The sequence below is a fragment of the Scyliorhinus canicula genome, chromosome 14 (assembly GCF_902713615.1).
Source record: "Scyliorhinus canicula chromosome 14, sScyCan1.1, whole genome shotgun sequence".
NCBI lineage: Eukaryota > Metazoa > Chordata > Chondrichthyes > Carcharhiniformes > Scyliorhinidae > Scyliorhinus > Scyliorhinus canicula.
Genome location: NC_052159.1, coordinates 27,549,235 through 27,574,680, shown reverse-complemented (window position 1 = coordinate 27,574,680; position 25,446 = coordinate 27,549,235). Strand labels below are relative to the sequence as shown.

The following is a 25,446-nucleotide window of genomic DNA, read 5'->3' as shown; positions in this document are numbered from 1 at the left end:
AGTTACCTGGAACGTAAAGGGACTTAACGGCCCAGTGAAGAGATCCAGAGTCCTCACCCACCTCAGAAATATGAAGGCCGACATAGTCTTCCTCCAAGAAATGCAGGGAGCAGGACCAACTGCGGGTAAGGAAGGGCTGGGTGGGACAAACCTACCATTCCTGCTATGGGACAAGGGCCAGGGGGGTGGCGATCTTGATCGGCAAGAGGACGATGTTTAGGGCGACAAGTACGGTTACAGACCCGGGGGGACGGTACGTCATGGTCAGCGGGGCCCTGGATGGGGCACCGGTGGTACTAGTCAACGTGTACGCGCCCAACTGGGACGACACGAGTTTCATCAAAAAGACCATGGCAGAAATCCCAGACATAGCAACGCATCGACTAATTATGGGGGGGGACTTCAACTGTGTGCAGGACCCAAAGAAGGACAGATCAAACCCCAAAACGGGGAAAACCTCAAGCATGGCAAGGGAACTCAGTCACTTTATGGAGCAGATGGGAGCGGTGGACCCCTGGAGGTTCGCCCACCCGGAGGAGAAGGAATTCTCCTTCTCCCCAGTACACAACGTATATACCAGAATTGACTTCTTTGTGGTGGGGAAGACGGTGCTTCCAGGGATAGACAAAGTGGAGTACTCCGCAATTGTGATATTAGACCACGCTCCACATTACATGGACGTGCGGCTAGAGACCGGAAGGGCCCAGCGCCCCACATGGAGGTTGGACGGTGCCTTACTAGCTGACAAGGCCTTCAGCGAAAGGATAGTGCGGGCCATAGCAGAGTACACGGAGAACAACCAAAACGGGGCGGTCTCTCCCTCCACGTTCTGGGAAGCGCTAAAGGCCGTACTAAGAGGGGCAATCATCGCTTTCAAAGCACAAAGAGATAGGGAGGAAAGGGTGGCTAGACAGCAGCTGGTCGACTCCATACTGGAGGTAGACCGTAAATACTCCGAGGCCCCGAGCATAGAGCTCCTGGCAGAGAGGAAAGAACTACAAAGGAACTTTGACCTGCTCTCCACCAGGAAAGCAGTGCACCAACTCCGCCAGGCGCGCGGGACCCTGTACGAACACGGAGACAAAGCCAGCCGCCTGTTGGCACACCATCTGAGAAAGCAGGCAGCCACCAGAGAAATTGCACAAATCAGGGGTACCGGAGGCACGTTGGAAACGGAACCAGAAAAGATTAACAAAACCTTCATGGCCTTCTACCAAGAGCTGTACACCTCAGAGCCCCCAAGGGGGGAGTCTGGGATGAAACGGTCCCTTGATGGACTGGACATTCCAGTCGTGGGGGAGGGGAGAAACTGGGGCCTGGAAGCACCACTAGCACTGGGAGAGATCATGGACAGCATTAGTTCCATGCAGACGGGGAAGGCGCCGGGACAGGACGGATTCCCGGCGGACTTCTACAAAAAATTTGCGACAGCGCTGGCCCCGCACCTGCGGGAGATGTTCACAGACTCGCTAGCTAGGGGCACACTGCCACCCACGCTAGCACAGGCCTCAATCTCGCTGATACCTAAGAAAGACAAAGACCCAACGGAATGTGGGTCATACAGACCCATCTCACTGCTAAACGCAGACGCCAAAATACTGGCCAAAATCCTAGCCAAAAGGCTAGAAGACTGTGTACCTGAGGTGGTCACAGAGGACAAGACGGGCTTCGTCAAAGGAAGACAGCTTACCTCGAACATCAGGCGCCTGCTGAACGTGATAATGACCCCCTCCGGGGAGAGAACACAAGAGGTGATCGTCTCCCTGGACGCAGAAAAGGCCTTCGACAGAGTCGAATGGAAATACCTCATAGAGGTACTGGAGCGGTTCGGGCTTGGAACAGGGTTCACCTCTTGGGTAAAGCTCCTATACAATGCCCCCATGGCGAGCGTACGGACCAACAATACCAACTCCCGATACTTCCAACTGCACAGGGGCACCAGACAAGGATGCCCACTGTCCCCGCTGCTGTTCGTCCTAGCAATCGAACCGCTAGCAATCGCGCTCAGAGCAGCAAAAATTTGGAGGGGGAACCGAAGGGGAGGCAGAGAGCACAGAGTCTCACACTATGCAGATGACCTGCCCCTCTACATTTCGGACCCACAGAGCAGCTTGGACGGGATCATTGCGGTACTCAAAGAGTTTGGAGCCTTCTCGGGCTTCAAACTCAACATGAGCAAAAGTGAGATCTTCCCAGTGCACCCGCAAGTGGGGGGGGGGTTGCCGTTCAAACAAGCCCGACACAAATTCCACTACCTGGGGATCCAAATAGCCTGTGACTGGAATGGGATCCACAAATGGAACCTCGCCAGTCTGACGGAGGAAGTAAAAACGGACCTGCAAAGATGGAACACACTCCCACTCTCCCTCGCGGAGAGTCCAGACGATCAAAATGAATGTACTGCCCAGGTTCGTCTTCCTGTTTAGATCCATCCAGATCTACATCCCCAAGGCCTTTTTCAAAGCGCTGGACAAACTAATCATGGCGTTCGTATGGGGGGGTAAAAATGCTAGGATCCCAAAGAAGGTCCTACAAAAAACAAAATCCAGGGGGGGGCTAGCCCTCCCAAACCTACAGTTCTACCAATGGGCGGCAACAGCCGAGCGAGTAAGGGGATGGATACAGGAGCCAGAGGCCGAGTGGGTGTGCACAGAGGAGGCCTCCTGCGTGGGGACCTCCCTCCGGGCCCTCGCCACGGCAGCACTCCCATCCCCACCCAAAAAACACTCCAGCAGCCCGGTGGTGATAGCCACCCTCCAATCCTGGAACCAACTGCGGCAGCAATTTGGCCTGACCAAAATGTCTGACAAAGCTCCCTTCTGCAACAACCATAGGTTCACACCAGCACTGACTGACGCCACCTTCAAAGGGTGGAGGCAGGAAAGAGGGACACCGACGGTCAGGGACCTATACACAGACGGCAGGATCACAACACTGGATGAACTGACAGAGAAATTTCGGCTAGCCAGGGGGAACGAGCTACGGTATCTGCAGCTCAGAAATTTCTTACGAAAGGAGACAAGGACGTACCCACAACCGCCACGACAGACACTACTGGAAGACCTACTGGACGCAAGTATCCTAGATAAAGGGAACTGTAGTGACATGTACGACCGACTGACAGAAAGGGCCGACACCGTACTGGACGCAACAAGAAAGAAATGGGAGCAGGACCTGGGGATTGAGATAGAATGGGGACTCTGGAGCGAAGCACTGCATAGGGTCAACTCCACCTCCACGGCTCAAGGCTCAGCCTGACGCAGCTAAAAGTGGTACATAGAGCCCACCTAACAAGAACCCGTATGAGTAGGTTCTTCCCGGAGGTGGAGGATAGATGTGAACGGTGCCAAGTAGGCCCGGCCAACCACGCCCACATGTTCTGGTCTTGCCCCAGACTTGTGGAGTACTGGACAGCCTTCTTCGAGGCACTGTCCAAAGTGGTGGGAGTGAGGGTGGAGCCATGCCCGAAAGTGGCGGTCTTCGGGGTCTCGGACCAGCCAGATCTATTCCTGGGGAGGAGGGCGGACGCCCTTGCCTTTGCCTCCCTGATCGCCCGCCGTAGAATCCTGTTTGGCTGGCGGTCAGCAGCACCATCCAGAGCTGCAGACTGGCTGTCCGACCTCTCGGAATCTCTCCAAATGGAGAAAATCTAATTCTCCATCCGAGGGTCAGATGACGGCTTCCACAGAACGTGGGAGCCATTCACGCAACTGTTCCGGGACCTGTTTGTGGCCAACGAACAAGAGGAAGAATAGCCAGGTAGCCAAGAATCAGGGGAAGTTAGTCAAGAATCAGGGGAGGGTAGCCAAAGCATGAAAGGGAGAGAGGGACTGGGAGGGAGGGGGCGCGGCTAAACCTGAAGAAAGAAAGGCGAACCACGGGGGGGGGGGGGGGGGGGAGAGACAGCTGAACCTGATGAGGGAGGGGCGAACCGTGGAGGGAGGGGGGGACAGGAGAGGAGAACCAGCGGGATGGGGCGGGGCGCAGGGAAACTGGAGCCGGAAGGAAGGCACGGGGTGCCAAAACGTGCATGACATCTCCAGGAGCGGGGAACGAGGAGGTTGGGGGATGGAGGACGGGAGGAGCAGCGGAAGCGAGTGGGGGACGGCGGTGAGAGCCGTCTGGGAGAGGCGGGCGACAGCGGCACGCGACCCGGCCAGGTGTCGCACACTGTGGTTATCTCCCCGGCACCCAAATGTAAATGTATATTGCCCCCCCCCAAGTCCCCGCCACCCCTGGCCCCCCCCTCCCCCCCCCCCCCCCCCCCCCACCCCCCGCAAACAGTCGCGTACTTACGTGGTGTAAATAATTCTGCCAGATGCACAGAGCTGCCTGTCGAGCTGGTGCACAGTAGCCCACCAGTTAGTCTATTTCATATTTTTATTGTATTCTATGTTGGGGTGTGCCCTTCTCTTCTAAATATGTGTATATATATATATAGATATATGTTTCTTATTCTGTGTACATAACGGTAATTATACCTTGTTCAAAAACCCAATAAAAACATTTATTTAAAAAAAGATTAGCAGAGAGTCGAACTCATTGAGAACTGTGCTAATAGTTCAATAAATACATTGCCTGACCAGTGGGTGATGGCAAATTCACTTGTGATTTTCAAAAGGGAAATACAAACCTTACAAAAAGACTCTGCGAAGCCCACTTGTAGATTCTCCCATTAGTTTCGAACTAGGCAATCTTCAAGCTTCTGTTCCATTTCCAGATTCAAGCCAAGATTGCCTACATTCCACATGGTCAATAATAGTTTTTTACTCTGCTTCCAGTGCAGATCTATTTAACCACCATTAACTCTGAGCTGTAAACTCCATGAGGTCCAAACTACAATTGAACTCTCTCAGCAAACACCCAGATAAATTGAAATCAGAGAGCCTTCCCAAGTTCTACCCATATCCAAGACAACATGACCTGCTCTGGGCTTTCATCAAACTAACCTTTAAGTTAATTACATCTTGTTTACAATTTTGGTTTGGTCTGATGAAGTAAATGGGTTTTACAGCCTTTCAGGATTTATAGAAGTCTTTTAAACTAATTCATCTCTCCCTCCCAAAGTAAATACATTTGTTCGGACTGCCATTGTTCTTACAAATTTAGTGAACATCACAACACCCATTTCTTTAGATACAAAAGCTTGCATGATGTTGCATCTTTATATCATCTGATGTTCTATCTCTTCTGATTTAATCAAACATAGGTTACGTTTTGAACTGCTGTTTCTTGTGGTTTTTTGGCAATTCAAAAGCCCAACATTTTAATTACCTTGCCTTTCTAGCTGTTAACCTCTTAAGGCAACGTGACTCCAATCTTTTAAGAGTAATAGGCTCCAGGCTTGTTTTTGTTGCATTTATCCCAATGTTCACACTTCAACTTTTGTTCGTAAAACTACAGGTTATATTCTAAAACACATGATGAAGGAGCTGCGCTCCGAAAGTTAGTGATTTGAAACAAACCTGTTGGACTTTAACCTGGTGTTGTAAGACTTCTTACTGTGCCCACCCCAGTCCAACGCCGGCATCTCCGCACCATAGATATTTGCAACATCAGTGTTGTATCTATTATTGGATCATAGGCAGCAAAAGAGGGGCGGGGTGGGGGGGGGGGGTTGGCTTCTTACTGCGCCTTCTTCCCAATGCCAAGTTTCTTTATCGGGTGCAGAGTTTCCATGAACAAGGTGCCTCTCCCCCTCTCTTCCCTTCCCCAGTTAGATCTCTCTTATCCAGGGAGTAGAGGAGGCAGGGGCATTTGATATTTTTAAAGCAGAAGTAGATAGACAGATAGACTTTTGACTAACAAGAGAATCAAAAAGGGTATATCGGGGGGTAGGCATGGGTTGAGTTGGTGGGGTGCAGCCACAATCAGATCAGCCATGATCTTATTGAATGGCAGAACAGGCTCGAAGGGATAGTGGCCTACACCTGCTGCCAATTCATCCAAATTTACACCCACCAATAAGCAATCAACAGTAACAAATACAATGTCAGTCCCCTGGCCAATAATTGCTCCCTCACACCAACCCCCGAACAACCCTCAACATTTTAAATACAAACATCAAAGAAAAGGATTCAGGAATCCACCATCCACCCATGCATAGTCACCAACAACATACACAGTCCAACCCCCCCCCCCCCCCCCCCCCCCCCCAAATGTTCGACGCCATCCAATTCTTGAAAGTGCATAATAAACAAAGCCCATGGATTGTAGAACTCTTCCATCCTTCCCCTCAACTTAAACTTCACCTTCTCGCGTGATAAAACTCCAACAGATCCCGACGCCACGCACAGGGTGGAGAAACTGACCTCCATTCCAACAGGATCCGCTTTCGGGTGATCAGCGAGGCGAAGGCTAAAACATCTGCCCCTGCACCCGCTTTCAACCCCAGCTGATCCGATACCCCGAATATGGCCTCCATATTCCAGAGGACCCGGCTCATGTCTCACATGTACCACCTTCAAAATTACCCTGTACACCTCCCTCCACTACCCCGCCAGCTTTGTCATATGCTTGTTTAAGAGCAGCCTGGCTTCCCTGCATGGTGCATCCCCCACCCTCTATTGTTGAATTCCCGCGGTCCGAGATGAGGCCTTTACGTGGCTACCTAAAGCCTTCAATTGAGCTGCAAGAGTAAGGCTGCCATCCACCCTTCCAGTCATGATCTTGATCCAGGGGGGAGGGAAGAGTTGGGAAGGTGGCAGGATCCCTAATCCTACCTTCCAGCTCGATCAAACCCTTCCCACCCCTGCATTAAATTCCACACATCGTCACAGGCTGACTAAGGGTATCTTTCTCCTGCAATGGAGAAATTACTAACCAGTTGAACTCTGATTTGGTCTGATTTGCAGTACACTGTTCTCCACAGCACCGAGGCGAGTTGATCACTATGTTGCGACCTGGCCTCTTCCAATCCCTTCAGTTTCTCGCCCTGTTCCCGCACGCAGCCAATGTCCTCAACACCGCTGCCTTCACCGGGGCAATCGCCTCCTCCACCAGCACCTTCAGTGCTGCCATCACCTCCTACCTCATTGCCTCCACGTGCTTTGTGAACTGTTTTTCAAGTTCCACAACCATCACCTCGGTCATCTTTTCTGCCGTGAACGGTGCGGCCCCGCCCAGCCTCCCCCATCCTTCCAGTTGCCGAGCCGACCCTTGCAATCAACAGCGATCCTTCATTCGCCCCCTTCTTCACGGCAGCCTTCCTTTGGGTTTTGGACATCTTTCTTCCTCATGTCTTCCTGCCAAATATTTCACCAAAAATTGCCCCTGGGACCGGGCATTAAATTAATTCTTAAAAAATCAAGCCTTGAGCAGGACCCATCCAACGTGCGACCTCCTCCTACATGCTGCCACCGGAAGTTCCGGATGTTTTCATGTTTCGCAAGTAAATCATTGGACTATCTAAACTTTGCATGCTCCACACCACAAATTATGTAATTTCTCCTGATAAAAGTGCATCCTTTTCTAGACTCTGTACTATTTAAGATCTGTATTGCATGTCTTCTTATGATAATTCTCTCTATGAGGATGTTCAGTTGGTTGCATCCTCACCCCAGAGCCAGGAGGTTGTGTCTTCAATTCCTATTCCAGGACTAGGAGTGCCAAAATCAAGCTGACACTTCAGTGCTGTACTGAGGGAGGTGAAACGTGAGACCCCATTTGCCCTCTCGGATGGATGTAGAAGATCCATGGCATTAATTAGAAAAAGAGCAGGGGAGTTAACTTGAGCATCCTGGCCAATAGTCACCAGTCAATCAATATCACTAAAAACAGATTATCCGGTAATTATATTTCTGTATGTGGGAGCTTTCTGTGAAAATCGGCTGCCTATATTAAAAGTCATCAGCCGGTGCATTGAGCACAGGAGTTGGAAAATCATGTTGCAGCTATGTAAAACCTTGGTTAGGCCGTGCAGTTCTGGTCACCTATATTGACTGAGGCTCACTTCGTACTAGGGGCTTAGATGGGGCAGAGCTTGTAAGGCGTATCCAGGAAGGCTTCTTGATGCAGTATGTAGATAGTCCAACTAGGGAAGGGGCAGTACTGGACCTGCTATTGGGGAATGAGCCTGGACAGGTGGTTGAGATTTCAGTAGGGGAACATTTGGGGAGTAGTGACCACAATTCCGTAGGTTTTAGAGTACTTTTGGATAGGGATGAGGTAAGGGTTAAGGTGCCAAACTAGGGAAAGGCAAATTACGATAACATTAGACAGGAATTGAAGAATTTGGATTGGGTGCAGCTGTTGGAGGGTAAATCAACATCGGACATGTGGGAGCCTTTCAAGCGACCGTTGATTAGGATTCAGGAAAGTCACGTTCCTGAGAGAACAAAGGATAAGTATGGGAAGTAAAGACATTTGAATAATGAGGGATATTGTGAACCTCGTGAAAAAGAAAAAGGAGGCTTTTGTACGGTCTAGAAGGGTGGGGACAGTCGAAACCCTTGAGTATAAAGAAAGTAGGAAGGTACTTAAGTGGGAAATTAGGATGGGTCATGAAAAGTCCTTGGCAAATAGGATTGCGGTGAATCACAAAGCTTTTTATTCATATGTAAAAAGCAAGAGGGTGGCCAGGGATAGGATTGGACCACTTGAGGGCAGTGGGGGAATGTATGTGTTGAGCCAGAGGAAATGGGCGAGGTACTAAATGAGTACTTTGCATCAGTGTTCACCAAAGAAAAGGACTTTGTGGAAGATGACTCTTAAGTAGGGTGTGTGGGTAGTCTGGGTCATGTTGACATCAAAAAGGAGGAGGTATTGAGTGTTTTAAAGACAGTAAGGTAGACAAGTCTCCTGGGCCAGATGGGACTTACCCCAAAATACTGAGGGGGAAGGAAGGACAGAAATTGCTGAGGTCTTGACTGACATCTTTGTATCTTCATTGGCTACAGGTGAGATCTTAGAGGACTGGAAAATAGCTAATGTGGTACCACTGTTTAAGAAAGGTGTAGCAGGGGTAATCCAGGAAACTATAGGCTGTGAGCCTCACGTCGGTAGCAGGTAAATTATTGGAGAGAATTCCCAGGGACAGGATTTATACCCATTTGGAAACAAATTAGCGATAGACAGCATAGTTTTGTGAAGGGGAGGTCGTGCCTCATTAACTTGATCGAGTTTTTTGAGGAGGTGACAAAGATGATTAAGGAGGATAAGGCAGTGGATGCTGTTTACATGGACTTCAGTAAAGCCTTTGACAAGGTGCCTCATGGCAGACTGGTACAAAAGGTGATGTCACACGGGATCAGAGGTGAGGTGGCAAGATGGATACAGAACTGGCTCTATCATAAAGGGGAGAGGGTAGCAGTCAAAGAGTGTTTTTCTTGGAAGGTTGTGAGTAATGGGGTTCCACAGGAATTGGTGATGGGGCCTCTGTTGTTTGTAGTATACATAAACAATTTGGAGGAAAATGTAGCTGGTCTGATTAGTAAATTCGCGGGTGACACCAAGGTTGGTGGAGTGGTAGATAGTGTTGAGGATTGTTGGAGGATACAGCACGACATAGGTAGGTTGTAGACTTGGGCAGAGAAATGGCAAATGGAGTTTAATCCGGACAATTGTGAGGTAATGCATTTTGGTAGGTCTAACATAGAGAGGCAATATAGGGTAAATGGCAAAACTCTTAGGAATATAGAAAGTCCGAGAGATCTGGGCATACAGGTCCACGGATCTTTGAAAGTGGCAACACAAGTGATCAAGGTAGTCAAGAAAACATATGGAATGCTTGCCTTCATTGGACGGGATATCGAGTATAAAAACTGGCAATTCATGCTACAGTTGTATTGAACTTTGGTACGGCTGCACTTGGAATATTGCGCACAATTCTGGTCGCCACACTACCAGAAGGATGTGGAGGCTTTGAGGAGAGGGTGCAGAGGACGTTTACCAGGATGTTGCCTGGTCTGGAGGGTGTTAACAATGCGGAGAGGCTGAATAGACTTGGACTATTTTCATTAGAACGACAGAAGTTGAGGGGTGACCTGATAGAGTCTACAAGATTGTGAGGGACATAGATAGAGTGGATGGGCAGGACTTCCACTTGTGACCATTGAGTGATTGGTCACATAAAGGGCTGTTCCTGTTCAAAGTCACAGAAAAGGGCTCTTTTTACCCAGATCCGGGTGGAATTTTGATGAAAAGGCGTAGGTGAATGTTAGAGGAGTAGTTTACCCCTGGAATAGTATGTCTTCTGATCACCGGACCTGGCAGAAAACAGTGAGAGGTTTGGCTGGAAAGTTGAAACAGTCTTGTGATTCACAGACAGTCTCTTCCAGCATGCAGGCAGGGGAGGGGCACGCTGTCAGGCCCCAGATACAGGAACTGATGATTTTTATCAAGGAGGAATTCCATAAACAGAGGAAAGAAATGCATGAGGATCATGCAAAGGCCATTGCAGAAGCCGTGGCACCCCTGAAGAGTACTTTGGAGCAGATGGAGAGGTGTTTGGAGGTGCAGGGGTCACAGATTCGGGAGATTGAAGGAGTGATTTCGGACCACAGCGATCGTGTGGAGGCTCTGGAGGCGGAGGTGTGGCTCCTCGGAGACCTTTGTAAAACGCTGAGGGCAACGGTGGAGGAGCAGGAGAATGCCTTGAGAAGGCAGAACCTGCGAATAGTGGGCCTGCCTGAAGGAGTGGAAGGTGCGAGTGCCATGAGATACGTCTCGAGGATGCTGGCGGGACTGGTGGCAGAAGGGGTGCTAGATAAGGCTCCTGAAGTGGACCGAGCACATAGGTCTCTGAGGCAAAAGCCTAGAGCTGGGGAGCCGCTGCGGGCGGTGATCATGAGACTCCATAAATTTGTGGAGAAAGAGAGAATTCTACGGTGGGGCAGGGAGAAGCGTAGCTGCGACCAGGAAGGGAAATATCATCTGGATTTATCAGGACATCGGAGCCGAGTTGGCAAAACGGCAGGCAGGTTTCAACAAAGCCAAGGCGGTGCAGATCAGGTTTGGGGTGCTCTACCCGGCGAAATTATGGGTGACGTTCGGAGGCCGGGAGTATTATTTTGAGATCCCAGAAACGGCCGAAGACTTAAATAAGGAGCATAAACTGGGGAGAACTGAGTGGAACCGGGGTGCTGGCACTATGTAATGGTCGGGAGCATGTTTGAAGTGGGTTAAGGGATTGGGGATTTTTGTCTTTTTTTGTGAGGGGAGGGCGGTTCTGTTCAATGTTGAGATTGTAAGGAGTTGTAGGGGTGAAAGGTTTATGTGGGGTTGGATGTTCCCATCCCCCCTCCTGTTTTATGGGACTGTTTGTGGTTAACATCTGTTTGCTTTTGGAGAAGGCTTCCTGGAGTTCAGAAGAAGTCCTTGTTTGGATGGGGGAGGGCAAGGCCAGCAGGAGGCCTTCTTCTTTGAGCTGAGGAGTGGGGAGGGGGAGGTCATTAGGATGTGCCTTTGGGCAGGGGCAGCCGCGCTGCAAGTTATGCTGGTGAACGGAAGTGAGATGGTGGGAGAGAAGGCCAAGAGGGGTGGCCGGGGAGGGGGTTTCTGCGACGCGGCAGAGGGTGAGAGATACATGGTCAAGGGTGAAGCAAGGGGCCATCTGGAATGGGCTAGGTATAAAGTGGAATTAAAGGGGCAGGAGTTAAGTGGGGAAGATAACGTACGGTAGAGGGGATTGGAAGTGTAAGCCTCCGGTAAGGTTTGTAACGTGGAACGTCCGGGGACTGAATGGGCCGGTTAAAAGGTCGCGGGTGTTCATGCACATCAGGAGCTTGAAAGTGGGGTTGTCTTTTTGCAGGAAACACATCTCTGTGTGAAGGGCCAGGTTAGCTTAAGGAAGGGGTGGGTCGGGCAGGTTTTTCACTCAGTGTTTGATTTGAAATCGAGGGGTGTGGCGATTTTATTGAGCCAAAAAATGGGATTCGTGAGTGCGAAGGAGGTGAGGGATCCAGGTGGGAGATATGTGATTGTGAGTGGGGTATTGAAAGGGGCACAGGTAGTGTTGGTAAATGTGTTTGCCCCAAATTGGGATGATATGGGTTTTATGAGGAGGTTGCTGGCAGCAATCCTAGATTTGGCCACGTATCAGTTGATCATGGGAGGAGATTTTAACTTTGTTCTGGAGCCGAGGGTGAATAGATTGAGCACCAGGTCGATGAATAGGGTACGAATGGCAAGGGAGCTGGGGGTGTTTATGGAGAGGATGGGTATGGTGGATCCATGGCACTTTCAGAACCCAGGGGGAAGGGAGTATTCCTTCTTTTCACACGTCTATAAGGTATATTTGAGGATTGATTGCTTTGTAGTGAGTCGGGAGATTTTGGTTGGGGTGGAGAGGGCAGAGTATGTGGGGATAGTTATCTCTGGCCATACACCCCACTGGCTGGATATTTGGTTCAGTACGGGACGAGAGCAGAGGCCGGGGTGGAGGTTTGACTTGGGGTTGTTAGCGGATGGAAGTTTTTGTGATGAGGTGCGGTTGGCGATTAGGGATTATGTGGAGTTCAATCAGAATGGGGAGGTGTCGGCGGACATTTGTTTGGGAAGCACTGAAGGCAGTGGTCCGGGGAGAAATTGTCTCATTTACAGTTTGTGCGAATAAAGAAAGGAGGGCGGAAGAAAGAACAAAGAAAAGTACAGCACAGGAACAGGCCCTATGGCCCTCCAAGCCCGTGCCTTCCATGCTGCCTGTCTAAACTAAAAACATCTACAATTTCTGGGTCCGTATCACTCTATTCCCATCCTATTCATGTATTTGTCCGAATGCCCCTTAAATGTCACTATTGTCCCTGCTTCCACCACCTCCTCCGGCAGCGAGTTCCAGGCACACACTACCCTCTGTGTAAAAAAACTTGCCTCGTACATCTCCTCTAAACCTTGCCCCTCGCACCTTAAACCTATGCCCCCTAGTAAATGACCCCTCTACCCTGAGGAAAAGCCTCTGACTATCCACTCTGTCTATGCCCCTCATAATTTTGTAGACCTCTATCAGGTCGCCCCTCAACCTCCGTCGTCCCAGTGAGAACAAACCGAGTTTATTCAACCACTTCTCATAGCTAATGCCCTCCATACCAGTCAACATCCTAGTAAATCTCTTCTGCACCCTCTCTAAAGCCTCCACATCCTTCTGGTAGTGTGGCGACCAGAATTTAACACTATACTCCCAAGTGTGGCCGAACTAAGGTTCTATACAGCTGCAATATGACTTGCCGATTCTTATACTCAATGCCCCGGCCAATGAAGGCAAGCATGCCATATGCCTTCTTGACTACCTTCTCCACCTGTGTTGCCCCTTTCAGTGACCTGTGGACCTGTACACCTCAATCTCTCTGACTTTCAATACTCTTGAGGGTTCTACCATTCACTGTATATTCCCTACCTGCATTAGACCTTCCAAAATGCATTACCTCACATTTGTCTGGATTAAACTCCATCTGCCATCTCTCCACCCAAGTCTCCAAACGATCTAAATCCTGCTGTAGCCTCTGACAGTCCTCATCGCTATCCGCAATTCCACCAACCTTTGTGTCGTCTGCAAACTTACAAATCAGGCCAGTTACATTTTCCTCCAAATCATTTATATATACTGCGAACAGCACGGTCCCAGCACTGATCCCTGTGGAACACCACGAGTCACAGCCCTTCAATTAGAAAAGCACCCTTCCATTGCTACTCTCTGCCTTCTATGACCTAGCCAGTTCTGTATCCACCTTGCCAGCTCACCCCTGATCCCGTGTGACTTCAACTTTTGTACCAGTCGACCTTGTCAAAAGCCTTACTGAAGTCCATATAGACAACATCCACTGCCCTCGCTGCATCAATCATCTTTGTGACCTCTTCGAAAAACTCTATCAAGTTAGTGAGACACAGCCTCCCCTTCACGAAACCATGCTGCCTCTCACTAATACATCCATTTCCTTCCAAATGGGAGTAGATCCTGTCTCGAAGAATTCTCTCCAGTAATTTTCCTACCACTGACGTAAGGCTCACCGGCCTGTAGTTCCCTGGATTATCCTTGCTACCCTTCTTAAATAAAGGAACAACATTGGCTATTCGCCAGTCCTCCGGGACATCACCTGAAGACAGTGAGGATCCAAAGATTTCTGTCAAGGCCTCAGCAATTTCCTCTAGCCTTCTTCGGTATTCTGGGCAGATCCCATCAGGCCCTGGGGACTTATCTACCTTAATATTTTTCAAGACTTCCAAAACCTCGTCTTTTTGGATCTCAATGTGACCGAGGCTATCTACACACCCTTCTCCAGACTCAACATCCACCAATTCCTTCTCTGTGGTGAATACTGATGCAGAGTATTCATTTAGAATCTCGCCCATTTCCTCTGGCTCCACACATAGATGCCCTCGCCTATCCTTCAGTGGGCCAACCCTTTCCCTGGCTACCCTCTTGCTTTTTATGTATGTGTAAAAAGCCTTGGATTTTCCTTAACCCTATTTGCCAATGACTTTTCGTGACCCCTTCTAGCCCTCCTGACTCCCTGCTTAAGTTCCTTCCTACTTTCCTTATATTCCACACGGGCTTCATTTATTCCCAGCCTTCTATCCCTGACAAATGCCTCATTTTTCTTTTTGAAGAGGCCTACAATATCTCTCGTTATCCAAGGTTCCTGAAATTTGCCATATCTATCCTCCTTCCCCACAGGAACATGCCGGTCCTCAATTCCTTTCAACTGACATTTGAAAGCCTCCCACATGTCAGATGTTGATTTACCCTCAAACATCCGCCCCCAATCTAGATTCTTCACTTCCCGCCTAATATTGTCATAATTGGCTTTCCCCCAATTCAGCACATTCACCCTAGGACCACTCTTATCCTTGTCCACCTGCACTTTAAAACGTACATATTGTGGTCACTGTTCCCGAAATTCTCCCCTACTGAAACTTCTGCCACCTGGCCGGGCTCATTCCCCAATACCAGGTCCAGTACAGCCCCTTCCCTAGTTAAACTGTCTACATATTGTTTTAAGAAGCCCTCCTGGATGCTCCTTCCAAACTCTGCCCCGTCAAAGCCCCTAGCACTAAGTGAGTCCCAGTCAATATTGGGGAAGTTGAAGTTTCCCATCACAACAACCCTGTTGTTTTTACTCGTTTCCAAAATCTGTCTACCTATCTGCTCCTCTATCTTCCGCTGGCTGTTGGTAGGCATGTAGTAAACCCCCAACATTGTGACTGCACCCTTCTTATTCCTGATCTCTACCCATATAGCCTCGCTGCCCTCTGAGGTGTCCTCCCGTAGTACAGCGGTGTATTCTCCCTAACCAGTAGCGCAACTCCTCCACCCCTTTTACATTCCCCTCTATCCCGCCTGAAACATCTAAAACCTGGAACATTTAGCTGCCAATCCTGTCCTTCCCTCAACCAGGTCTCAGTAATGGCAAAAACATCATAGTTCTAAGTGCTAATCCAAGCTCATCTGCCTTACCCGTAATACTTCTTGCATTAAACTTCAGGTACCAGACCCACTGTTTTTAGCAACATCTCCCTGTCTGCTCTTCCTCAGAGCCATACTGGCCCTATTCCCTAGTTCTCCCTCAATGCTTTCGCCTTCTGACCTATTGCTCCGGTACCCACCCCCCTGCCATACTAGTTTAAACCCTCCCGTGTGACACTAGCAAACCTCGCGGCAGGATATTTTTGCCTCTCCAATTTAGATGCAACCCGTCCTTCTTTGGGGTAGCACGGTAGCATTGTGGATAGCACAATTGCTTCACAGCTCCAGGGTCCCAGGTTCGATTCTGGCTTGGGTCACTGTCTGTGCGGAGTCTGCACATCCTCCCCGTGTGTGCGTGGGTTTCCTCCGGGTGCTCCGGTTTCTTCCCACAATCCAAAGATGTGCAGGTTAGGTGGATTGGTCATGATAAATTGACCTTAGTGTCCAAAATTGCCCTTAGTGTTGGGTGGGGTTACTGGGTTATGGGGATAGGGTGGAGGTGTTGACCTTGGGTAGGGTGCTCTTTCCAAGAGCCGGTGCAGACTTGATGGGCCGAATGGCCTCCTTCTGCACTGTAAATTCTATGATTCTTATACAAGTCACACCTGCCCCGGAAGAGCTCCCAGTGGTCCAGATAACGGAAACTCTCCCTCCTACACCATATGCTTAGCCACGTATTTAGCTGCTCTATCTTCCTATTTCTAGCCTCACTGGCTCGTGGCACAGGGAGTAATCCCGAGATTACAACTCCAGAGGTCCTGTCTTTTAACTTTCTGCCTAGCTCCCTGAACTCCTGCTGCAGGACCTCATGCCCCTTGCTGCCTATGTTGTTAGTACCAATATGTACAACGACCTCTGCCTGTTTGCGCCCCCCCCCCCCCCCCCCCCCCCCCTTCAGGATGCCTGCTACTCGTTCGGAGACATCCTGGACCCGCACCAGGGAGGCAACATACCATCCTGGAGTCTCTTTCATGTCTACAGAAGCGCCTATCTGTGCCCCTGACTATAGAGTCCCCTATGACTATTGCTCTTCTGCGCTTTGACCCTCCCTACTGAACACCAGAGCCAGCCGTGGTGCCACTGCTCTGGCTGGTGCTGTTTTCCCCTGATAGGCTATCCCCCTCGACAGTATCCAAAGGGGTATACCTGTTCGAGAGGGGGACAACCACAGAGGATTCCTGCACTGACTGCCTGCCCCTTTAGTGAGCGAGATAATGGAAGTGGACAGGGAATATTTGAGGGTGCCCACCGTGGAGGGATTGGCAAGGAGGAAAAAGTTGCAGGGGCAATTTGACAGGCTGACCATGGGGAGGGCGGTAGGGCAACTGCGTTGGGCATGAGGGATGCAATATGAGTATGGGGAGAAGGCGAACCGCATGCTGGCGCACCAACTGTGGAGGCAGGCTGCGTCCAGGGAAATATTGAAGATGTAGACTGGGGCTGGGGATGTGGTGTCAGAGCCAGGGAGGATAAATGAGGCATTTAGAGAGTATTACCAGGGTCTTTATGAGGCAGACCCAGGAGAGAGGAGGGGGACATGGGGTGGTTTCTGGATGAGTTGGAATTTCCCCAGGTGGAGGAAGCAAAGAGACAGGCATTGGAGGAGCCCCTGGAGCTGAGGGAGGTGCTGGATAGTATCAGGGGAATGAAGTTGGAGAAGGCCCCTGGGCCGGATGGGTACCCGGCAGAATTTTATAAGGATTTTGCGGCGGACCTGGCGCCACATCAGTTGGGGGCGTTTAATGAAACACTGGAGAAGGGGGAGTTGCCGGAGACGATGAAGCAGGCAGTAATCACACTAATCCCCCAAAAAGTGATGGATCTGGTGGAATGTGGGTCGTATAGACCCATATCACTATTCAGCACGGATGTGAAAGTATTGTCTAAGTTGTTGGCGGGTAGGATGGAGTATTGTGTCCTGGGGGTGGTTGCAGAAGGTCAAACAGGCTTCGTGAAGGGCAGGCAGCTCGCATATAATGTAAGACAGCTGTTGATTGTGGTGATGAATCCGTCGAGAGCTCTGGTACCGGAGGTGGTGGTTTCCATGGACGCGGAGAAAGCATTTGATCGGGTGGAGTGGCGGTATTTGTTCGAAGTTTTGGGAAGGTTTGGATTTGGGCCGCGATTTGTGGCATGGGTCTGGTTGCTGTATGTGGCGCCAAGAGTGAGGATGAATGATATGAGCTCACGAAGCTTTGACTTACAGGGGTATGAGGCAGGGGTGCCCGCTGTCGCCGGTGCTGTTTGCGCTGGCCATAGAGCCATTGGCGATGGATTTCCGTGAACGGCAGTGTGGCTGGAGATACTGAGGGGACAGAGGGTGTATCAGGTGTCGCTCTATGCCGATGACCTCTTGCTGTATGTTTCGGATCCGTTGGAGAGTATGGGAAGGATTTTGGGCCTGTTGGGAAGGTTTGGAGGGTTCTTCGGATACATGCTGAATGAAGGGAAAAGCGAGGTATTCCCGGTGAATGAGTTGGGACAGCGGGCTAATTTAGGGGGGATGCCATTTACGGTAGCGAGGGATAGGTTTAGGTACTTGGGGATTCAGGTAGCAAGGGAATGGACGGGGCTCCATAAGTGAATCTTAACGAAGCTGGTGGAGGAGGCCAGGGAGGATCTGAAGAGGTGGGATACACTGCACTTAACATTGGCGGGGAGGGTCCAAGTGGCGAAAATGAATATTCTGCCGAGGTTCGTGTTTATCTTTCTGGCTCTCCCGACCTTTATACCAAAGGCCTTTTTTTGAAAAGTGGACACAATCATCTCTGACTTTGTATGGGCGGGGAAGGTGCCGAGGGTGGGGAGGACCCTGCTACAGATGCAGAGGCAGCAGGGGGGTTGGTGTTGTCAAACCTGCTTCATTATTATTGGGCGGCAAATGTGGACAAGGTGCGGCGGTGGTGGGAAGGAGAGGGCGTAGAGTGGGTTAGGATGGAGGAGGAATCTTGTAAGGGGTCTAATTTGAGGGCTATGGTGACGGCAGCATTGCCAATGGCTCCGAGTAGGTATTCAGGGAGCCCAGTGGTGCAGTCCACGGTGAAGATATGGAACCAGCTGAGGAGGCATCTTAGGGTGGAAGGGATGTCGGTGCTAACACCGCTGTGCGAGAATCATGGGTTTGAGCTGGGGGGGGGGGGATGGATAGTGTATGCAGGAGGTGGAGGGAAGTGGGGCTGGTCAAGGTGAGGGATTTGTATTTGGAAGAAGGGTTCGCCAGCTAAGGGAGAGAGTAGAGCTGCTGAGGGGTAATGAGTTCAGGTAACTACAGGTTAGGGACTTTGCACAAAAGGTCTGGAAGGGGTTCCCTAGATTGCTGGGATACGCCCTGCTGGAGCGACTGCTGCTTCCGGATGTGGAAGAGGAGGTAAGAATTGGGGATATAAATAAGTGGCTGGGGGAACAGGGAGGCGAGCGGGTGGTGAAGATCAAGGAGAAATAGGAAGCGGAGTTGGGAATGGAGATCAATTGGGGAGTATGGAGTGAGGCACTGCATAGGGTAAACGGGACCTCCTCTTGTGCAAGGATGACCCTGATGCAGTTTAAGGTGGTGCACAGGGTGCATATGACTCGTGCAATAATGAGTGGGTTCTTTCAGGGGGTAGCAGATGAGAGTGAAAGGTGTGGGCAGGGGCCAGCGAATCATGCGCACATGCTTTGGGGTTGTTAAAAATTGGGAAGATTCTGGGCGAGAGTGTTCACGGTCTTAGCCAGGATAGTGGAGGAGGGAGTGGACCCGGACCCTTTGGTGGCGATATTTGGGGTTTCAGAGAAGCCGGAGCTCATAGAGAGGAGGAAGGCCGATGTCTACCTTCACCTCTCTGATTGCACGGCGACGAATTTTGCTGGAGTGGCGGTCGGCATCGCCACCAGGGGTAGCAGCATGGTTGGGTGACCTGTATGACTTACTGCGGTTAGAGAAGATAAAGTATGAGTTAAGGGGCTCAGCAGGGGAGTTTGAGAAAAGGTGGGAGAAGTTTGTGACTGTGTTTGAGGAGCTGTTGATCGCCGGGGGGGGGGGGGGGGGGGGGGGGCGCGGTGATGGGGAGGGGGGTGAAAAAGGAGAAAAATCTGTACAAACTGTATAGTTGATTGTTGGGACTTTGTTTCCCGGTGTGTTTATTTGCTGTATGAGAATGTTTCCCGGTGTGTTTATTTGCTGTAACCTACTTTGATACAAGTTTGAATAAAATGCGTTTTTTAAAAAAAAAGAGTGGATGGGCAGACACTCTTTCCCAGGGTGGAGGGGTCAGTCACATGCGCATAGGTTTAAGGTCGTTGGGGCAAAATTTAGAGATGTGCGGGATTGTTTTTTTTAACACAGAGGGTCGCGAGTGCCTGAAACGTGCTGCCAGGGGAGGTCGTGAAAGCAGATACATTAATGGCAGTCAAAAGGCATCATAGGGCAGCACGGTGGCATAGTGGTTAGCACTGCAGTCTCATGGCGCCGAGGTCCCAGGTTCAGTCCCGGCTCTGGGTTACTGTCCGTGTGGAGTTTGCACATTCTCCCCGTGTTTACGTGGGTTTCGCCCCATAACCCAAAATGTGCAAGCTAGGTGGATTGAGCACGCTAAATTGTACCTTAATTGGAAAAAATGAATTGGGTACTCTAAATTTATTTTTAAAAAAGGCATCATGACAAATACATGGATAGGATGGGTATAGAGGGATACGGCACAAGGAAGTGCTGAGGGTTCTGGCCAAGGGTGGTAGCGGATGACCGGTACAGGCTTGGATGGCCGAAACACCTGGCCTGTTCCTGTGCTGCACTGCTCTTCGTTTTCTTTATACCACATTATTAGAAGGACGTGGAAACTTTGGAGGGCGTGCGCAGAATGTTCACTAGGATGTGGCCTGGTCGCGAGGGTGTTGGCTATGAGGAGAGGTTGAATAAACTAGGATTGTTTTCACTGGAAAGACTGAGGCTGAGGGGACACTTGATGGAGGTCTACAAAATTATGAGAGGCATAGACATGGTGGTTAGTCAGACTTTTTCATGGGTGGAAATGTCAATAACAAGGGGGCCAAGGTTCAAGGTGAGAAGGAGAAAGTTTAAAGGAGATATGCGGTGTATGTTTTCAGTGTGGTGGATGCCTTGAACGCACTGACGGAGGATGTGGTGGAAGCAGGCACATTAGAAACATTTAGGAGGCATCTGGATGGGTACATGAATAGGGAGGAAATAGAGGGATATGGACCGAGTAAGGGCAGAAGGTTCTTTTTTAGTCAGGGCGTCATGATTGACACAGGTTTGGAGGGCCGAAGGGCCTGTTCTTATGCTGCACTTTTCTTTTTCTTTGTTTTCTTCAACTTTTTAATTGCGTTTTCATATTTTATATTCAACAAATGATAAATTATTCATTATCAGAAAGAAAAGTGCAAAATCCAACATGAATTGAACATGTCCAAAATCCAACAAGCGAGCATCTTCACAACAACTGTGGCCGTGACCCCCACCCCCTCCCCTCAAACAGCTTACATATTGTACTAAGCCTTGAAACAAGTTGGCGAACGGCTTCCGCGTCCTATGGAAGTCTTCTTCGGATCCGCAGGTGGCAAATTTTATTTTCTCCAGCCTGAGAAATTCTGCCAAGTCAGATAGCCAGCCTGCAGCCTTGGGTGGTGCTGCCAATCGCCAGCTGGGCAGGATTCTCTGGCGGGCGATCATGTAGGCAAAGGCTCGGGCGTCGGCCCCTCCCCATGAAGAGCTCTGACTAATCTGATATCCCGAAGACAGCCAGTTTTGGGCATGGCTCCACCTTCATTCCTACTCACTCCCATAACCCTGGACATGGCCTCGAAGAAGGACATCCAATACCTGACAAGCCTGGGGCAAACCCAAGGGCATTCCTTTATATACTGGATCATGTTTATAATTAGAGTACTGTGATCAACATCCAGGGGCTGAAGTTCTGTAAGGATTCTGCATGTCCCTCGTAGGACACAGTGGATCTAGTACTCTGATCAAGCAATGGCCTTTTTTGCCATACAGGCCAGACAATAATTGGAGTATATGATATGGTGTCTTGGACCATGCTGTTTCAAGAACACTAGATTTGACAGCTAATGCTGAAGTTGTCACAACGACAACAAAGTTATCTTGTGTAAGGTGAATTAACTAGTTAGCTAACTTGTTCAGCTAATTTGGCAATGCATTAACCTTTGTGTGTTCTGACACTATAGTCATTTGAATGAGACTGTCAACAATAAAGAAAATGACATTTCCAGTCTTCAACGTCAGTGTGACGCTATCAATTCTGAATTATCAGAAATCAGCCAATTAAGAGAAACAGCAGTTCGTGAAAATAACCACCTCCATGAGCAGCTGTCGAAATTAAAATACGAAAATCAGGTAAGAGAAAGTAACTTTTGATTGAATCTGAAAACGTAGCTCATCAGTTAGTAGTGTCAGCTGACTTTATTCAAATAATCCTCTTGGAAGCCCAGATAGATGTTTGGAGGAAGCATTGAAGGTGGCAAGAGTGTAGAATGTACTGGGTGGAAACGACATAACTGCTAGATTGGGTCTGCGACAGGTGACCCAGAGCTATTGGCGAGCAGGAAGCTGTTGCAGGCACAGTTTGACCTGATGTCCATGGATAAGATGGCACGGCAGTTGATACCGGGAGGGGGGGTTGTGTGTGTGTGTGTAGGTGTAGGGGTGTGTAGGTTTAGGGGTGTATGTTTAGGCCCCGGAGAAAGTGAATAGAGTGAGGCGTTTTACAAAACGTACAACTCAGAACCTCCGGAGATGATTCGGACATGGTTGATTTTTGGAGGGGTTGGAGTGTCCAAGGGAAGAGGAGGACCAGGAACGATTGGAGGGAGCTGCTGGGACAGAGGAAGCCAGGAAGGCAATTGGAATATGCAGACAGGGAAGGCACCAGGCTGGCTGGGTTCCCGGTGGAGTTTTATAAAACGATTGCTGATGGGTTAGCCCAGCCGCTGGTGGAAGCATTTTGGGATGCGGTGGCTCGAGTGCTCCCAGAAACAATGAGTCAGGCTTCCAATTCACTCCTTTTGAAGAAGGATATTTACCTGGTGCAATGTGGGTCATACCGACCAATCACGTTGTTGAACATTGACGCAAAGATTTTAGTGACGGTGTTGCCGCTCAGGTTGGAGAGGTGTCTCCCGCTGGTGATTGGGGGATTTGTGAAGAGTAGGTGATTGTCTTCCAATGTGCGGTGCCTGTTGAATGTGGTGTTGTCTCGGGCACTGGGGGCTGAGCAGGAAGCAATTGTGACGCTGGATACAGAGAAGGTCTTTCATAGAGTAGAGTGGAGGTATCTGTGCACGGTACTGCAGTGATTCGGGATATGGCCAAAGGCTAGTGTCTGGACAAATAATGGAGGAGTTGGTGGAGAAGTATGGGTTCGTAGAGTCTGAGGCGTTCAGGTACTTGCACGTCCGGAATTTTGCGAACTGTACAGAATTTTCCAGCCTTTCACACTGGCGGAATCTCCCAATCCTGCCAACGGCAGCCCCCCGCTACAGGTCACCCGGTCAAGGGATGCATTGAATGGGAAACCCCACCATACTGGTGCTAAAGAAGAACCAGGTAACATGAATCAAGAACTACCGTCCAGTGGCCTTGACATCTATCATTATGAAGTGCTTCGAGAGTTTGGCCATGTGACACATCAGCACCATACTCCCAGTATGCCTTGATCAACTGCAATCCACATACTGCCACTACTGGTCCACAGCAGACACCATCTCCCTGGACCTACACTCATCCCTGGAGCATCTCGACAACAAGAACTCCTACATCAGACTACTATTCATTGACGACAGCTCCGCCTTCAACACCATAATCCCAGCCAAGCTCATATCAAAACTCCAAAACCTAGGACTTGGCTCCTCCCTCTGCAACTTGATCCTCGACTTCCTGACCCATAGACCACAATCAGTAAGGATAAGCAACAACTTCTTTCATGATAGTCCTCAAAACCAGAGCCCCACAAGGCTGCATACGTAGCCCCCTACTATACTCCCGATACACACACGACTGTGTGGCAAAATATGGCTCTAACTCCATCTACAAGTTTGCTGACGACACAACCGTAGTGGGTCAGATCTTGAACAAAGATGAGCCAAATACAGGAAGGAGATAGAGAACCTAGTGGCATGGTGCGACAACAACAATCTCTCGCTCAATGTCAGCAAAACTAAGGAGCTGGTCGTTGACTTCAGGAAGCAAAGTATTGTCTGCATCAACGGGGCCGGAGTGGAGATGGTTGACAGCTTCAAATTCTTAGGAGTGCACATCACCAACAATTTGTCCTGGTCCACTCACGTCAACGCTGCGATAAGAAAGCACAACAGCGCCTATACTTCCTCAGGAAACTAAGGAAATCTGGCATGCCCACATTGACTCATCACTTTTGACAGATGCACCATCCTATCTGGCTGCATCGCAGCTTGGTAGGGCAACTGCTTGGTCCAAGACCGTAAGGAACTACAGAGAGTCATGAACACAGCCCAGTCCATCATGCAAAACCACCTCCCATCCATTGACTGTGTCTACACCTCCCGCTGCCTTAGGAAAACGGGTAGCATAATCAAAGACCCCTCCCACCCGGGTTAGTCTCTCTTTCAACCTCTTCCATCGGGCAGAAGATACAAAAGTCTGAGAACATACACTAACGGGTTCAAAAACAGCTTGTTCCCCGCGGCTCCCAGACTCCTGAATGATCCTCTTATGGACTGAACTGATCTCTTCACGCACCTTCTCTACTGTGTGGTCCTACACTCCTGTATGCTGCACCCGATGCCTGTGTCTATGAATTTACATTGTGTATTTACGTCTGTCCTGTGTTTTTTCATTTATGGAATGAAACTGTCTGGACTGTACGCAGACGAATACTTTTCACTGTACTCCGGTACACGTGACAATAAATCAAATCCAAATTGACAACAGCTGAACCAAAAGATCCCACTGTCAGCCAATGGCGGGCCACAGCTGTGAAATACGTGATGGGCTGCATGGCATATCCTGCCCATGGAGATATTACACTTAAGATTAGGGCCACATTGACTTAAGGGGGTAACAGCTAGAAAGATAAGATCCTAAAACAGCAGATGGACTTAATTAACTTGAGAGCTAGGGACAAAATGCAATCTAGTGAGTGTTTTATTTTGGGAGTTAGAGTTAAATTAGTTAATAGCATTCAGTGAATCTTGAAAAACTATGGCAGCATGGAGATGGGTGCAGCCTATGAAGATTCTCTAGTTTCCATTTGTGGTGCTTGTTAGGAGAGTGCGTATTCTACAGCAAGGAAAGAGACTGGATTTAAACAAGGTGCTGCTGTTAGCAGGCTATAGGCAGTTAGGGTCAGAAAAAACATTTATAGGTCAGTATAGCTGGGAGACTGGAATTTGGATAAACCTGTGGACTGTGCCAGTTTGTTGAAGCTCACAGTCTGCGTAATAGCTGGAAGTGTACTGGTAATTGGAGGCAGGAATGCAGCTTTGAGAATCCAGGGGAACACATTCTCAGGAAAAGAGATTGAACCCTCTGGGGATGAGCTGTCATTGAGGCAGTCTGAGTCAGAGCAGCTTTTGAGGGAATTTGGAAGCTATATATTCAAAAGTGGAGCACTGAAATGCCCCATGCGGGAGACTGATTTTGTGATTCAGAGTGGTCACTGGCATCTGGGTGAGTTGATGAGAAATCCTTTGTCGTAATAATCTTGGTTGTATCTTCCATTTCATGTGCAGTGTGTAGGTGTTTGAGCACAGTTTGCTTGTTGATTCTATTTCTATTCCCGTTCTCTTCCAACACCTTGTGGTGCATTGAGACAGATTTTGTCTGTTTCCATAGCTAGTAATTCCCAATACAAGCTGTTGGTCTGTTGCAAGGGACTTGTGGCCTGAGGGGTGCCATTCTACATGAAGTGTGGCTGACCAGGCGTCTCTCCCGCACTTATCGCTAGCCATTGGTGTGTTTGGAAGGATTTGCAGGTTGACACACTCAAACTGTTTGACTGCACCTTCCTTGGCCATCAAGTTCTCGAGTGAAATTCAAACCCAGAGTTTTTAGCTGA

The 25,446-nt window shown here is 49.5% G+C and overlaps 1 protein-coding gene across 16 annotated transcripts in view; it reads left to right on the top strand.

Moving 5' to 3' along the window:
• Positions 1-25,446, top strand: part of tsga10 (testis specific, 10) — a 243,823-nt gene that overhangs the window by 158,620 nt on the left and 59,757 nt on the right. For all 16 annotated transcript variants that reach the window (XM_038818645.1, XM_038818643.1, XM_038818648.1 and 13 more), the window contains one exon: positions 21,581-21,749. In XM_038818645.1, coding sequence (XP_038674573.1) covers positions 21,581-21,749 — 169 coding nt within the window. The remainder of the gene's footprint in view (positions 1-21,580; positions 21,750-25,446) is intronic.